The 15,637-nt window shown below is 41.1% G+C and overlaps 1 protein-coding gene across 1 annotated transcript in view; it reads left to right on the top strand.

The window, feature by feature from the left end:
• Adss2 (adenylosuccinate synthase 2) overlaps positions 1-11,735 on the top strand; it is a 29,641-nt gene extending 17,906 nt beyond the window's left edge. Inside the window, exons 7-13 of the mRNA XM_032914705.1 lie at positions 280-361; positions 1,975-2,101; positions 3,498-3,652; positions 4,667-4,791; positions 5,970-6,067; positions 7,430-7,579; positions 10,629-11,735. Of these exons, the coding sequence (XP_032770596.1) occupies positions 280-361; positions 1,975-2,101; positions 3,498-3,652; positions 4,667-4,791; positions 5,970-6,067; positions 7,430-7,579; positions 10,629-10,681 (790 nt within the window). The 3' untranslated portion in view covers positions 10,682-11,735. The remainder of the gene's footprint in view (positions 1-279; positions 362-1,974; positions 2,102-3,497; positions 3,653-4,666; positions 4,792-5,969; positions 6,068-7,429; positions 7,580-10,628) is intronic.
• The last annotated feature ends 3,902 nt before the right edge of the window (positions 11,736-15,637 follow it).

Below are 15,637 nucleotides of genomic sequence, written 5' to 3'. Positions count from 1 at the left end.
GTCTGTCCTTTGTATTTTCAGATTTTAGTTATTCCAGTCTTTTTTTCTTTAACCACACATATCACCTTAATTATATTTTTCCTTAAACATGAAAATGTTCTTGAGTGCATAATTTATTCATGTTTGTTTTCTTTAATTTTATTTCTCCAAAAGTAACTTCAATTTCAAAACTAATTTGCTTTTAAGACCATTTATAAGGCACAGAAATCACTTGACTTGGATGCTATTATTTGAAATATTCTTCTACATAGTTAATGCCATGATATGTTTATTTCTCAGGTTCAAAGTTCTAGCTAACCAGTATAAATCTATATATCCGACTTTGGAAATAGACATTGAAGGTGAATTACAACAACTCAAGGTAATGCTTTCTTAGCTCAGTAGTGGACTTTAAATACTAACTTGCCAAACTAACATTTGAGGTTTTGATACATTTCAGCTTTGCGTATTAACTAGTGACCAGTCATCCCTGGGCGTAGCATGTCAGTGACGTCACACAGTTAGGTCTAGATGTAGTGCTGGGTGGGAAAAGGAAGGATATGCGGAAGTAGCCAGATCACAGGTCTCAAATGCACTTGCAGGAGACTTAGCTACGATTTAGGAGGCCGTGGAGAACTGTTGGAAAAGTTGAAGTCAGCTGGTAGGATTGATAACAGTTTCTGAGACGATTAACTTTCCTGGCCATCAGAGAAAACTACCAGTGGTAGCTGTGAGATCCGCTGGTGCCTGCATTAGCAATGCCTTCTTAGTCATTGGTAAACCTCACATTGTTTCCTATATGCCTGCTGATTACTTCTTTAAAAGTATTAATTTTGTTTTCAGAACTGAGTAAAATGTACATACTATATGTCATTCTTTAATAGTTGTGGACCTTGGTTCTGTTTATGGTTCGTATAAATTGGGTGTAGTGGCACACACCAGCACTCCTTGCTTGGGAGGTGGAAGCAGGAAGCTGATCGCCAGCCGAAGTTCCTCCTCTGCTGCACCCTGAGGTGGAGCCCAGCCTGGCCTGCAGGAGCTCAGCCTAGAGCAGGAGGGGGAGGGGAGGCTCAAGGGGAGAAAAAGGAACAACAAAAGAAGCCAGAGAAGGTTTTCCTAAGCAGCATATGTTGAACCAGGGCTTTGTGTTAGCCATAGAGAAAGGACTAAAATATAAATAAGAGGTTAAAGACAGATGCCAAGGAGGGGCCAGACAGACATTCATTAGCAGGTGCGACATACTCACACAGGTTCCTGGGAGCAGCTTCTGGGATGATTTTTCCTGGTGCCATAGTCAAACCCAGGTTTTGTTGCTGTACGGCAGTCCTCAGGGAAACTTGTATTCACAATTTTTACTTAAACATTTCTGAAGTTGAACATTACTAGCAATGCATGTTAGTATTTGGTGCTGTCGACTGATGACATATTACAGTGTTGTTGTAAACGGTGACAGCACTCGGTCACTAATGTTGCAATCTTGGCAGTGTGGTTTGTGTCCTTATCACATTTCGGTGTCTGAACTTGAAAATTGTTAGTTATGTGGATTATAAATGCAGCTTTTCAAATACCTTGAAAAAGTGCCATCTAATATATACAGATAGTAGCTCTTTTTATTCTTCCTGAAAGCTAGTTTATGAAGTGAGCATTTACGCTGTTTCCAGTGAAGTTGTTATAGAACCTTTACATGTTACAGCGCGTGCGCGCGCGTGTGTGTGTGTGTGTGTGTGTGTGTGTGTGTGTGTGTGTGTGTTGCTTAGGACCTCACACGTGCTCGGTAAGTACTCTGCTACTGTGCCACTTCCCCCACCCTTGTTTTACTAATCACTCTTCTGAGAGACCAAAGCTAATCCAAATGTTGCACTAGGATGAAGCCTGTCACCAGTGCCTTTCAGGTCCGATTTGTCAGTTTCCACTGTGGAAGGCCAGGTAGTTTACACTTTGACTGGTGTTACAATGTATTAGTGCACATGGAAACTGGTTTTTGTCTTTGTGTAGGGTTATATGGAAAGGATTAAACCGATGGTGAGAGATGGAGTTTATTTCCTATATGAGGCCCTCCATGGACCCCCCAAGAAAATCTTGGTAGAAGGTGCGAACGCAGCACTGTTAGATATTGACTTTGGTAAGTGAGATACGGTTTCCAGGTAGCTTGACTGGGCCCAAAGTGCTTAGACATGAATGTTACTGTTAGCATTAGGGAGGTTATAAATAGTGCGTTAGCTTGTGTATTTGGGAATGAGGTAGCTTGTCATATATAGTAAGGTTTTTTTTTTTTTAAAGAATATTGTAGCAAGCACAGTATAAGTTTTATATTAAAAATGGAATCTTTTGGATTCTGTGGGTTTGGAGTTCTGCAGATTGTGAATTGTTGATTTATTCAATTACTGTTTCTCTGGAACTGTAAAATAATAATCGCCCCTGAGTCTTTTAAAATATGGAAATTGGACTAAACCTATGTTGAGGTCTAGGAAAGCCTGTTTATGCCAACTCTGTGCATGAGACTTTCTGTAGACTCAGCATTTCTCCCATCCTCGTGGTTACGCTAAACTTAGCTAGATGACTGTCTTCCTTAGTCTGTTGGTGGTTATACTGAAATGTTTTCTTATACTGTTAACAGTTCTGGGTGACATTTCTTTCGCTCTCTTTTTCTTTAATTTGTTTATTTTTGTTTTATGGTTTGAGTGTTTTGCCTGCATGCATTTTGTATACCACATGGGTGAAAGGACCTTGGAGGCCTGAAGTTTTGGATCTCTTGGAAATAGAGTTACAGATGGCTGTGAGCCATCATGTGGGTGCTGGGAATCAAAGCTGGGTCCTCTGGAAGAGCAGCAAGTGCTCCTATCTGCTGAGCCTTCCCTCAGCCTCAGGACATTTCATTGGCTCTAATACTAGTTACAGAGAATATCTTTGTCTATAATGGATATATTTATCCTTTTATCCTATGATATGACTTTTCAATCTGGAAAGAGAGTGTACAATTAGCAGGGTGAGTGGTTCAGTATGAAGGGAAGGGAAGGGAAATGCACCCTCATAATTGTTCCTGTAACTTGAGGATTTCTCTGAATAGAGTTTAAAAGCTGGGGAAATGGTGAACACCACAAAATTACTGTTGCCCTGGGTCCTGCTGCACCCTAAATATGTCCTCCAGGGAGTCATTTCCTTGGAATTAAGAGGACCCAGTCAAAATATGTAGGTGGGTTTCTACATAAGATCCTCTAACTAGTCAGCATGTACTTAGAGAGCCAAGTTAACAACTGCCCATACTCTGGGGTTCTCTGTAACTAGAGTTCCTCAGTTAAAGTTCTAACCACCTGCATTTGTAACTGCCTTTTAACGTTACAGATAGAGACTCGAAGCTAAAACATTGAGCACTTGAGAGAGGACAGTGACAGTTATGGTCAAGTCTTTCAGATGCCTGGAGTGAACTCATATGCATGTCTTAATGGTAATTCTGTATTAGAGTGTTTATGTTCGTGTGATCTTTTCAGTGGTTTGTTTGTTTGTTTTCTGTTTTCTAGGAACTTACCCTTTTGTAACCTCTTCAAACTGCACTGTTGGAGGTGTCTGTACAGGTCTGGGTATGCCCCCTCAAAATGTTGGAGAAGTGTATGGAGTTGTGAAAGCTTACACCACTAGAGTTGGGATTGGTGCCTTTCCCACAGAGCAAGACAATGTAAGTCTGTTTCTCAGGAAGAAGAATCATGTTCCCCGGACCCCAGCCTTAGCACACTCCTGCCTCTCTCTTCATTTCTGCCTCTCTCTTCATTTACACAGGTCATTTGATGTGCTTGCCTTAAAACTTTCAGGAAAACTGTAAAACTTTAGTTCCTGGAATGATTATCTGGGTTTGTCTGTTTAAATAAATTTTAATAACATTTGTTTATGAGCTTTTCCTTTGTTGTGAAAATTACATGAGAAATTTGAAAGGAGGAAAGATGTAGTTTTGTTGATGACGGTTTCAAGTCTGTGGTTGCTCTGTTCTGTGTGTCTGGGCCAGTAAGTACACTGGCAGAAAGGCATGGCATAGGGCAGCTCATCACCTCACCTCACGTAGTTAGCGAACTGCAAGGGAGAACAGCATGCAAGAGCTAGGCTGACCTCTAAAGGCACCACAGTAGCCTGTTCTCCAGCAGGGTCCTGCCTCCTGTATGCTGTTCAGCTGTGAGCTCGTTAATGGGCTGACGCACTGGTAACGTTAGTGTCCTTATGATTCAGTCACCTCACAATATTGCCAACTGCTTAGAACCAAGCCTTCAACATGAGAGCCTTTTTGTGGGACATGTCTAAGACCATAGCAACTTGTTATTAATTGACAACATTTAACTTTTATTATGTCAATCTACACTTGAGCTGTGTATAACATTGTAAAAATATTAGCTTAAAAATTTAAAAATAGGGGTTGGGGATTTAATTTAGCTCAATGGTAGAGTGCTTGCCTAGCAAGCACAAGGCCTGGGTTCGGTCCCCAGCTCCGAAAAAAAAGAAAAAAAAAATTTAAAAATAAAAGTCAAAACCAAATATATTCCAAGTAATGTCATTTCCATGGAATTCCCATTTTCATCTTATTTCACAAAGATGTTTATCAAAAGAGATTGTGTGTGTGTGTGTGTGGGTGTGTGGTGTGTGTATTATAATTCCCTGGATATACATAGCTCTGATATTCTAACTCATAAATTCTGTTATCCAGGAAATTGGAGAATTATTACAAACACGGGGTAGAGAATTTGGAGTAACTACTGGGAGGAAAAGAAGATGCGGCTGGTTGGACCTTGTCTTACTCAAATACGCTCACATGATCAATGGATTTACTGCGTGAGTGTTCTTAAGAAACATTTGTTTCAGGAGACAGTGGACAGTTGGCAACCACAGATTTGATTCTGTAGAAAGTAAACTTGAGAGTCCCCTAACAGAGAAGAAACTTCACTCGTTTGTCTCCAGAATGAAACGGTAGTTTCCCAAGTGCAGTGAGATAGAGGAGAAAGTGCACAGGAAGAGACCCCCCACGTTAGTCTGGATACCCAGTGCTTTCAATACTCATCTGACCTCATGAGTGTTTCCGAACAGAGGATGGCAGCAAGATAGATAGGCAGATAGGAGCGAACAGATGCCTACGTGGGTGGATAGAGTGAGCAGTGTACGTATATACAAAGGCGGAGGGGGTGCATGGAGATTTAGTCTGTAGTGGACTCAGTATCTGATGTCCTGGGTTCAGACGTCGTCGGCTGATGTGACTGGATGTACTTAACCTTTTGAGTCTGACTTTGATCGTCTTTAAGTCAAGGTGCTGGTAGGAGCTGAGATGTAGATACATTGTCCAGATCATGAAAATCTGCTGTAAATGTGTTTGTATCTGGATTAATTAGACTGAACTTCTAATAAGCTTTTTTTAACAACAACAACAAACAAAACAACCCCCCCCCAAATTTATGGATCAGAATCCCAAACCTAGTGTTTTATTTAATTTTCACAGATTTTTCCCTTAAAATCCTGTTTTCCAGTCAGTTTTCGAGAAACTTTGATGTATCATGAAGAGGTCGTTTCCTTACTCTGTCAGTTTCTGACCAGAAGGGTGGAGGTGATGTTAACCAGAATGAAGAACTGGGCTGGTAGCATGTGTGGAAATGTACTTAATATCTTGTGATTATGTGGAGCAGTGCGTTCTGCTGTGTTCCTCTGGCACAAAGTGCATCCTTAACTCCAAGCAGACTCCCACAGTCATCCCTCAGTGAGAAAGCTGAGGAAGTGTGAAGCCACCAGTGAAAGTCCGTTGTAATTACTAGAAAGCACCTCGGTGTGCTATGAAGACTATGTCCATGCAGTGTCCTCGTCAGCGTGGTGTTTATGTGTGGCACGCTTTCAAGTACAATCCTAACTACTTTTCAGAATTGCTATGGAACTTTGAGCTTTGCATGAATTTCCTTACTCCTGTATCAGCCTTATTGGATGCCAGAAGTTTGCTGTTTCAACAATGTCTTTTCTTTCAAAATTAGGTTGGCCCTTACCAAGTTGGATATTTTGGATATGTTTACGGAGATCAAAGTCGGAGTTGCTTACAAATTAGATGGGGAAACCATACCTCATTTCCCAGGTACTCTTTTGTTTTTTAAGCTGTATCTAAAATTTATAGGATCATTATAACCTATTATAAGTTATATTGTTATTTAACTATATTATATGTGATATATAATTGCTACTTATTTATAAGATTATCTTTCACAGGCTTGATTTTTACTAATAGTGCAGATAAACTCACATCAGCATTTGTTCAAAACAGGTATTAACTTGAGTGTTGGGTCACAAGCATGTGCTGTAACTCAGAATGAGAAAGATGCTTGGATCGACCATGCAGCTTCAAGCTTTCATCTTTCTTAACTTACGTAATTGACACATACACAAGCTAAGAATGGTGCTGAATTGCCTAAGGCAAGAAGCCCACTTGAGCTCAGGAGTTCAGAGCTAGTCTGGGCAATGTATAGTAAGACCCCTCCGTCTCATCAAAGTGAGGGAGAGAGAAAATTTTAAAGTGAATAATTTCCATAGAGGAGGAGTTATCTCTTCCTGGGGGGAAAGGGGGGGAGAAAAGGATAAAAGAAAAGTGTCCTGTGGTGTGCTCTTTCTTGGTACATGAACTTACTCCACCCTCCGAGCCCCACAGTGGTTTTGCTAATCTCTCTGAAGTTTGTAGGTGAACTGTAGTTTGCACACCTACTTGAGGCAGTACAGTTTGGGCAGCCTGTCCTTACTGGGAGTTCAGTAACTGCTTCTGGCTTTAGCAGTGGACATTGCTGATTTCTCAGATTATCTCTCCTGAACAGCAAGGACACGCCAACTGAGGGAATGTTGACAACCTTAAGGAAACTTGGCAGGCTGGGACGCTTTTATGACTTTAAGACTGGACATTCATAAAGAATAATTTTCCTGTCAATTTCTCTTTTCTTTTCTTTTACTGGATATTTTCTTTTTTTGTATTTCAAATGTTTTCCCTTTCCCATTTTTCCCTCTGGAAACCCCCTATCCCATTTTCCCTCACCTTCTTCTATGATTCTATGAGGGTGCTCTCCCACCCACCCATCCCCTCCCACCTCCCTGCCCTGGCATTCCCCTACACTGGGCATCGAGCCTTCACAGGACCAGGGGCTTTTCCTCCCATTGATGCCCTGTAAAGCCCATCCTCTGCTACAAATGCGGCTGGAGCCATGGGTCACTCCATATATACTCTTTGGTTGGTGGGTTAGTTCCTGGGAGCTCTGGGATGTCTGATTGGTTGCTATCGTTGTTCTTCCTGTGGGGTTGCAAATCCCCTTGGCTCTTTCAGTCCTTTAGCTCCTCCATTGGGGACCCCATTCTCAGTCCAGTGGTTGGCTGTGAGCATCTGCCTCTGTATTTTCAGAAACTGGCATTTTGCAATAGGCACGGTGTTCCATAAACACATATACTCTTTGACTTTTAGCAAACCAAGAAGTCTTAAATAAAGTGGAAGTTCAGTATAAGACTCTCCCAGGATGGAACACAGATATATCTAATGCAAGGACATTTAAGGAGCTACCTGTCAATGCACAAAATTATGTTCGGTTTATTGAAGATGAGCTTCAAATACCAGGTAAACACTTTATGAGCGACTGTCTTTAGCTTTCTTTTAGTCTGTGGGGTTTTTTTTTTGTTTGTTTGTTTGTTTATCTGATATTTGGTTCTTTTTTTTTTTTTTTTTTTTCCCCTGTGATGTTGACTTTATCGTTTCTCTTTTTTTTAAAGATTTATTTATTATCTATAAGTGCTCTGTAGCTGTCTCCAGACACACCAGAAGAGGGCATCAGATCTCATTACAGATGGTTGTGAGCCACCATATGGTTGCTAGGATTTGAACTCAGGACCCCTGGAAGAGCAGTCAGTGCTCTTAACCATTGAGCCATCTCTCTAGCCCCATCATTTCTCTTGATAAATAATACTTTTATGATTTTCACCCTCATCAGAAAATGATTTTTTGTTGTGGTGGTTGTTATTTTCATTTGGCCTAAAGCTAACCTTAAGAGTTGAAGTCTTGCATAGATAGACATTAGGAAATGTAAGATATTTAAAAAGGACATCTCTTGTCTTAGGGTTTCTGTTGCTGTAGTGAAACACGGTCACCAAAGCACTTGGGAAGGACAGGGTTCATTTGGCTTATTCCTTCACATCACTGTTCCTCGATACTCATCCAGGGCAGAAACTCAAACCAGGCAGGAGCCTGGGAGAGGCAGGAGCTGATGCAGAGGCCATGGAGGAGTGTTGGCTTGCTCCTGATGGCTGGCTCAGCCACCCACCTGTCAGGCTGGCACATCCACAATGAACTGGGCCTTCCCCCAGCAATCACTGATTAAGAAGATGCCCTACAGGCCAGCCTGCAGTCCAATCTTATGAAGGCGTTTTCTCAGTTGAGGATCTCTTTCCTCTCTAGTGACTTTAGCTTGTGTCAAGTCAACATAAAATTAGCCAGTACATTTCATTGCATTTCAAAAAATACAAAGCAATAATTAAGAATGAGTTGATTTACTCATTAGTCCTTGCTCATAGGAGGCTGAGGCTGGAGGATTGCTCAGAGTGCTAGGTTAGATAGGCCGATATAGTATGGTAAATATAGTAAAATCCTATCTCAATAAAACAAACAAGACAAATAGACAAAAGGAGAAATGGGTATAACTCATATAAAGCCATTAAAATGAGATGACCTGCTTGCTTCATCCCTTTTATGCTTTTGCTTACAGTGCTGGGAACTAAAGAAGAAAAGTAGGTGGGAGGTATTTTCCACACACAACCTATTGTGAACTTACACCGTCCCTTGTGTTTCATTTTTATTCGTGATTCAGTTCAGACATTTTTCTTGTCCCAGATTGATGTCAAACTTAGTAAGGCATATTTGCTAATGGCTTTTAGTCAACAGCTTTTGAAATATAAATAGCTGACTCTCAGTGAACCCTGTAAAGTGACATAAAGTCCCTCCCACCAGTACTTTAGGGACCCAGTAGTTCTCCAGTTTAGAGCTCTTGCGGCAGGGATGTCCGCGCATGCCCCTGAACTGGGGCACTGGGCCATTCCTAAGGCTCCGTAGTCTAAAGTCATCAAGATGTTTCTATATGTTTTAATGTAAAACTCACAATGGAGTTTTATATTTGTTTATATTTTCTATTTGTCAGGAACTCTATTTAAAAAATTCTTTGTCTCTGCTGATTGGGACCAAGACTTTATTGTCATAATCATTGAGGGTGAAGAAATGGTAAAAGCTGTGTAGTTAAAACAGAATAAAAGGCAAGTCAGGCAGTACTGGATCCTTTCTGTGTGCATCCTTTCTAGAGGGAAATGAGTACAAGCTGCTGACAGAAAGAGAACCATGGAAAAAGTAGAGGACCACCTCTCTTTCTGACATAGAATACAGCTTTTTATTTAAAAAAAAAACAAAAAACAAAAAACAAATTTCAGGGGCTAGAGATATGGCTCAGTGGTTAAGAGCACTGACTGCTCTTCTAGAAGACCCAGGTTCAATTCCCAGCACCCACATGGCAGCTCACAACTGTCTGTAACTCTAAGATTTGATACCCTCACACCTTCACACAGACGTACATACAGGTAAAACACCAATGCACATGAAACAAAAAAAAAATTAAATAATTTTTTAAAAAGCAAGCAAAACAAAAATATTTGGAATTCACCTTTATTAATAACATAACCGAGATACTTATTTTATCCATTTAAATTATTTTTGAGTAGCAGTCATTCCTTTGTGGTCTAGAAATGAAAATATAAAAATTTAGTACACTGAATTTCTGCATGGTACACTTACAAATCATAAAACAAAAACTGAAAAATGAAGCTAACTCATCATTTTTTACCAATATATAACCTTATTTTTAAAAAGCCAAAAGCAGTAATATTTGCAACTTAATTTCCCAATGTTTTAAGAAATCAATTTACTTCCTCAAATCACTGTCAGTTTTTCCTGTATATTTGTCATGTTTAGAATTAAATACAAAAAGTACTCCTAATACAGTATGTGGTTTTTCAATTTTAAATACATTTCTTAATACAAAGGCTAATAAATCATGTTTTATGTTTATAATATGCTAAAATTATATACACGGAGGAAGAACTCTTCAAGGTTTTATTATTTGATGTGTACCTGAGTGTAAACCACTTTTGTACAATGCCCACAGAGCCAGAAGAGAGCACTGCAGATTCTCAGGACCTACAGTTAAAAATGGTTTTAAGTCATTTGTGCTAGGAATTGAACCAGGATCCCCTCTGCAGGAGCAGCAGTTACCACTGAACCAACTCTCCAGAAACCCATTCCTTTGATTCTCAACATTTACATCAATGGATACTATCTAATTCATTTTAAAAGGTTTCTGTTATATACTAAATTATCTAACAGAATTATACCTATAGTTCTACTTTGCTGTAGAGATGAAAGATATTCAGTATTCATTGCACTTTAAGAAATAATATTAACTTTAAATTTTTCATGTCAATCACTCAGTTCTGGGAAAACTTAATACTTTATTTTTTAAATACAACCTTGCTCTTATCTTAAAGTGTAGGAGAGTTAGGAGCCTAGCTCTGACCTAGCAGGGCTGCCCTCCCTCAGGGACCTGATGTTCTTTCCTCGTTATGTTCTCCAGTTAAATGGATTGGTGTGGGTAAATCCAGAGAGTCCATGATTCAGCTCTTCTAAGGACTGCCAGCAATGCAAGAGACATTCCTTGAGAGGACTTACACATTTCTCTGTGACCCACAAATTCAAGAATAAAGACATTGAAGTGCGTTTTCAGCTGCATTGGTTTGCAGTCTCTGGATTGATGGCTGTCACGGCTGGCCTGGCCTCTCATCCAGCTTCCAGCGGCCTGGCTGCCACATCTGTTGCTCTGCTGCTCGTGGTGCCGCACAGTCCTGTCCATGGTTAGTAACTATGTATCCCCGTTTGACATCTAGAACTTGCAGCCTTGCCTTTCTTCATTATGGCCATTGTGTTTGAGTTTTACCCCAACTAGATGGTAAGAACAATTAATGCAGTTTTGCACAAATATTTTTACATTCTGATCATTCACTTCTGTCATTGTAATCTTTGCTGTTAGGAAAAAAAATGATGGAAAGATAAGTGTTCTGTCAACTTTTGTAATGCTACAAATTCTGTTTAAATTGTGAACTGCTTTTTTTCTGCTGAGACCATTGCAAAATTGAGCTTTGGTAGGGTGAGGGGAGTATGTTCATGGGACTTTTAATTTGTATAGAACACAGAACTTAGTTCTCTCTGCAATTTATTTAATACATTAAATTGAGTGTTCAAAAAGAGAGAGCGAGAGAGAGAAATGTTTCCCTACAATAACAATCTTAATGTTGGAAAATAATTAAAAAAAATCTGTTGTGATATTTGGTGGATATTTTTTTTTTTGTTTTGCAGATATGAGCTCAATGTATATCTTTTCACTTTCTTTTTTAAGCATACTGTTGTTTCTAAGACCGTGGGTTTGCTTCCAACATTCCATCTGCCAGTATACCTACAAAATGACCCTTAAGTAACCCACACAAGTCCAAGTTGTCAGCCAGAATTTCGATCATGCCTTCATTCCTCCTTTCTTGAAAAAGCAAAGAGGTATCACCTGACACTTAGGCTTTATGTTGTGCTGAGATTATCCTTCATGAACCATTAAATGTTTAATTAGGTATCACTTGAGATTATTTTATTATACCATCAATAGCTGATTAAAAGGAACCAAATATTTCCAGTATGTTTTGTGTGTTGTTTTTCTTCTGTTCCTAGTAATACTAGTGGGGAGGAAGGCTGTCCCATGCAGTCTGGGACAAAGTGGGCAGAGATCAGTAGAATCTTTGGGATCTAAATATATATATATTTTTAGCTGAAGTATTTTGATTAACACATGGTTCAAGAAAAGTGCTAGATAGGAGCGGTTTCCTTGCGTTCAATGAATGATTAGTACAGTGACTCCTCCAGCCATCTAACGTGTCAAAGGAGCAAATGGTGGTAAGTCCCACTTCTCTCCCCGTGGAAATGAAAGACCTTGGAAGGTCTGTGTTTTGGCTATAAGCATTGCATTAGTGAAACATATTTTCAGGAATGAACACATTTTCATTCAAGTCGGGTTTCCAGGGGTTTCCCTGCAGTATCCAGATGTCTCCGTTGCTGTTGTTTGATTTTCAGCCACTCTGGCTAATTTGGTTTCTCTCCGATGTGAACTATCTATCCGTTGCTTAGAAGAGAAGCTCTGCTGTCCTTCAAGTCATTGATAACTATTATAGTTTTATTTAACAAGCTGTATATGCCACACCCTGCTAGACAGTAAATGTGCAGCAGCGGGGGCAAGTATAGTCCTATCCTAAACACTGATGAGTGACCCAGTACATGGTGAAATGAATGGAACCTAATCAAAACATCTGATGAGGGCCAGAGAAGGCTCTTAGGAGACAGCTAAACATAACTAACGAGAAAAATGGATGAGGGACAATGTTCAGGGCCCAGACTGGAAAGACCTGCAGAGGCGAAGAAATGGAACTGAGTTAGGAAGGGTCTGGTGAGGTTGGCAGTGGATTCAGGGATGCTCAGCCAAATAGCCAGTCCTTGTTATGAGAGACTCCTGTAGGTAGAAATATTACATGCCTGTCAGAGCTGAGCAGCAGCAGAACTGCTGAGTCGGAAAGCCTGAGCCAGGGGATGGAGAGAGCCCAGTGGTTTAGATCACTTGCTGTCTCTTCGGAGGACCAGAGTTCAGTTCCAACACTGTGTGGCTCTCAGCTGCCTCTAACTCCAGTTGTGGGGATCTGATGCTGTCATTTGTTCTCCATGGATAGTTGCAAGCATGTAGTGGGCATATGCATCTTAAAATTTAAAATTTCGTATATTGCGTGTCTGCAAGTGGGGTTCACCCCAAAGTTAACCTTACTGAACTGTAGCACAAGATACTTGAGCAGGGGCGTTAGTGTACACAGTTGGTACTAATTGAATACTATATAGAATCAGGAGGGCAGACAGACATTTTTGAAAAGATAATAAGAGAGGTTATGTGTGTTTACTTTAGACGGTCTCATATGGCCCTGGCTGGCCTGGAAGTCACCTTGAACTTTCTGGACTCCACTTCCCATGTGTGTGCCACTACATCTGGCTCAGGAGGTCTGCCTTAACCAGTTGGCACGTTACAAAGCTAATGTAATTAAAACATAGCATTATCATGGAGGACGTTGAAGGGTTTTAAGAACGTTGAGGAAGTTGGAACTTGAAAAGCTATTTTAATTCAGACCCTTAAAATACTGAAGATGCCACAAAAATAACTAGTAGAAAAATGAATAAATCTACAGGAAGTGTAGATGGCATGCAACATGAAAATGTACCCAAGATCCCGATGAAAGGCAACTTGACAACTGGCATTATTAATGTTTTAACAATTTAGGGTACTTGGTGCCTTTATAAAAACACAATTGACAATAAGAGCAGGGACAGCAGCCACTAAGACCAGGATTTCCGTATGTTATTGATGCTAAATTGGTATTAAACATAGATTTAGAACGGTAATTTGTACTTTCTATGATAATATAAAAGTCTGAAGCCAGCAGTTGGGACACAGAGGCAGGCAAGATCTCTTGAGTTTGAGGCCAGCCTGGTTTGTTTACATAGGGAGCTCCAGAACAGCCAGGGCTACACAGAAAAATTCCGTCTCAAAAAAAAAAAAAAAAACAAGCAAAACACAAAAAGAGGCAATAATGGGAGATACACTTATTTAACAAGGTGTAGAACATACAAAAGGCAAACTAAAAGTGGTGGAAATTGTTGGCAATCTGTAAGGATTAAATACAATTAAAAGGCAAAGATTTGGCAAAAGCCTTTGAAAAAGTCAAACTTCATTGAGTGATAAGCTTTTAACCAAAAGAAACAAATAGGGTTGTGGTGGACTGCTGGCATGGAAGGCTCAAGGCCCTGCGACCGTGTATGACCGGTGTGTGTGTGTGTGTGTCTGTGTGTCTGTGTGTGTGTCTGTGTGTGTGTCTGTGTCTGTGTGTGTGTGTTTGTCTGTGTGTGTGTGTGTGTGTGTGTGTGTCTGTGTCTGTGTGTGTGTGTGTGTCTGTGTGTGTGTCTGTGTCTGTGTGTGTGTGATGACCTGTGGACTGCTGGCACGGAATGCTCAAGGCCCTGCGACCGTGTATGACCGGTGTGTGTGTGTGTGTGTGTGTGTGTGTGTGTGTGTGTGTGTGTGTGTGTGTCTGTGTCTGTGTGTGTGTGTGTGTGTGTGTGTGTGTGTGTGTGTGTGTGTGTGTGTGTGTGTGATGACCTGTGGTGGACTGCTGGCATGGAATGCTCAAGGCCCTCATGCACCGTGTATGACCGTGTGTGTGTGTGTGTCTGTCTGTGTCTGTGTGTGTGTGTGTGTGTGTGTGTGTGTGTGTGTGTGTCTGTGTGTGTGTCTGTGTGTCTGTGTGTGTGTCTGTGTGTGTGTGTGTGTGTGTGTGTGTGATGACCTCAACAGCTCGTTACCCAAAACGTGTGCTGTTGTTATTTCTTCCTGCTTCCCCACAAGATTCTTGTGGGTTCTTAACTAATGTTTACGTGCATTGTTGCAGAAGAAATGTTCACCTTTGTGGGGTCTGGCTCAGAAGCTGGCCTTACAGAGCTTACAGAGATCAGGACCTGTGGTGGTGTGGGTCAGTGCTGTGTCTCATGGCTCTGAACCTGTACTGTCTATTTTTTTGGGGGGGTCCAGAAGGAGCAGTGAGAATAATACTCCGCATCTGGAAGAATAGCTGGTGGGAGAGGCCACCTGGAAATCATTAGAACCGCTTCTGCCCAAGGAAATAGTAAACCCAAAGCATAAATATCCTTGGGGGATTCAAGGGAGCGGTTCCGATGCTAAGGTCCCATCCCCCAATTGGTTCTTAATTTTTCAGTAAAGAATGCTGGGGGTCAAATTGCTGGGTAGAAGGTACAGGTGGGACTTCTGGGTCCCAGGAGGAAAAGGGAGACAGTCACAGGGAAGGTAGAGAGTTTCTGCCATGTTTTGGAGGAAGAAGAACACAGCAACCATGTGAGGTCTTGCGGGGGAGCTGGGGCCTGTGGCCAAGGATGTTTGACAGGGGCCAGGTGGGAGGGACTAGCACTGAAGTTTAGGGTAGGAGATAGTAGCACCCAACAATTGTGCCGAGAAGGCAAGTTGTAATTGAACTCTGTGTGTGTGTGTGTGTGTGTGTGTATGTGTGTGTGTGTGTGTGTGTGTGTGTGTGTGTGTGTGTGTGTGTGTACCTGCATGTGTGCGTGTGTCTGTCTCTTTTATTAGAGGATTCGAGGGAAACTGGGAGGGGGCTGGTATCTCGGTCATGTCCTGGAGCTAAAGGCGGGTAGAGCATTAAACTACATGCTACACACGAGCTCTTGTACAAGCCTGATCCTTGGAACCATGTAAAGGTCCCCAAAAGTTGTCCTCTGACCTCCACATGTGTGCCATGCACACAACACGCATGCCTCCATGTGTATGTACACACAATAATAAATAGTAAACTACAATAAAAATTTTAATAAAAATTCAACAAGAGCCCTCCTGAGGGAAAGGCTGGGTTGCTACATCAGGCTCCTACCAGTAAGCCATGCCCACGGGGCCTCTTTGTATTTTATATGTAACTTATTCCTCAT

Source organism: Rattus rattus, chromosome 10, assembly GCF_011064425.1.
Source record: "Rattus rattus isolate New Zealand chromosome 10, Rrattus_CSIRO_v1, whole genome shotgun sequence".
In the NCBI taxonomy this organism is placed as follows: Eukaryota; Metazoa; Chordata; class Mammalia; order Rodentia; family Muridae; genus Rattus; species Rattus rattus.
The sequence above is the reverse complement of the archived record's forward strand: the minus strand, read 5'-3'. Positions and strand labels throughout refer to the sequence as shown.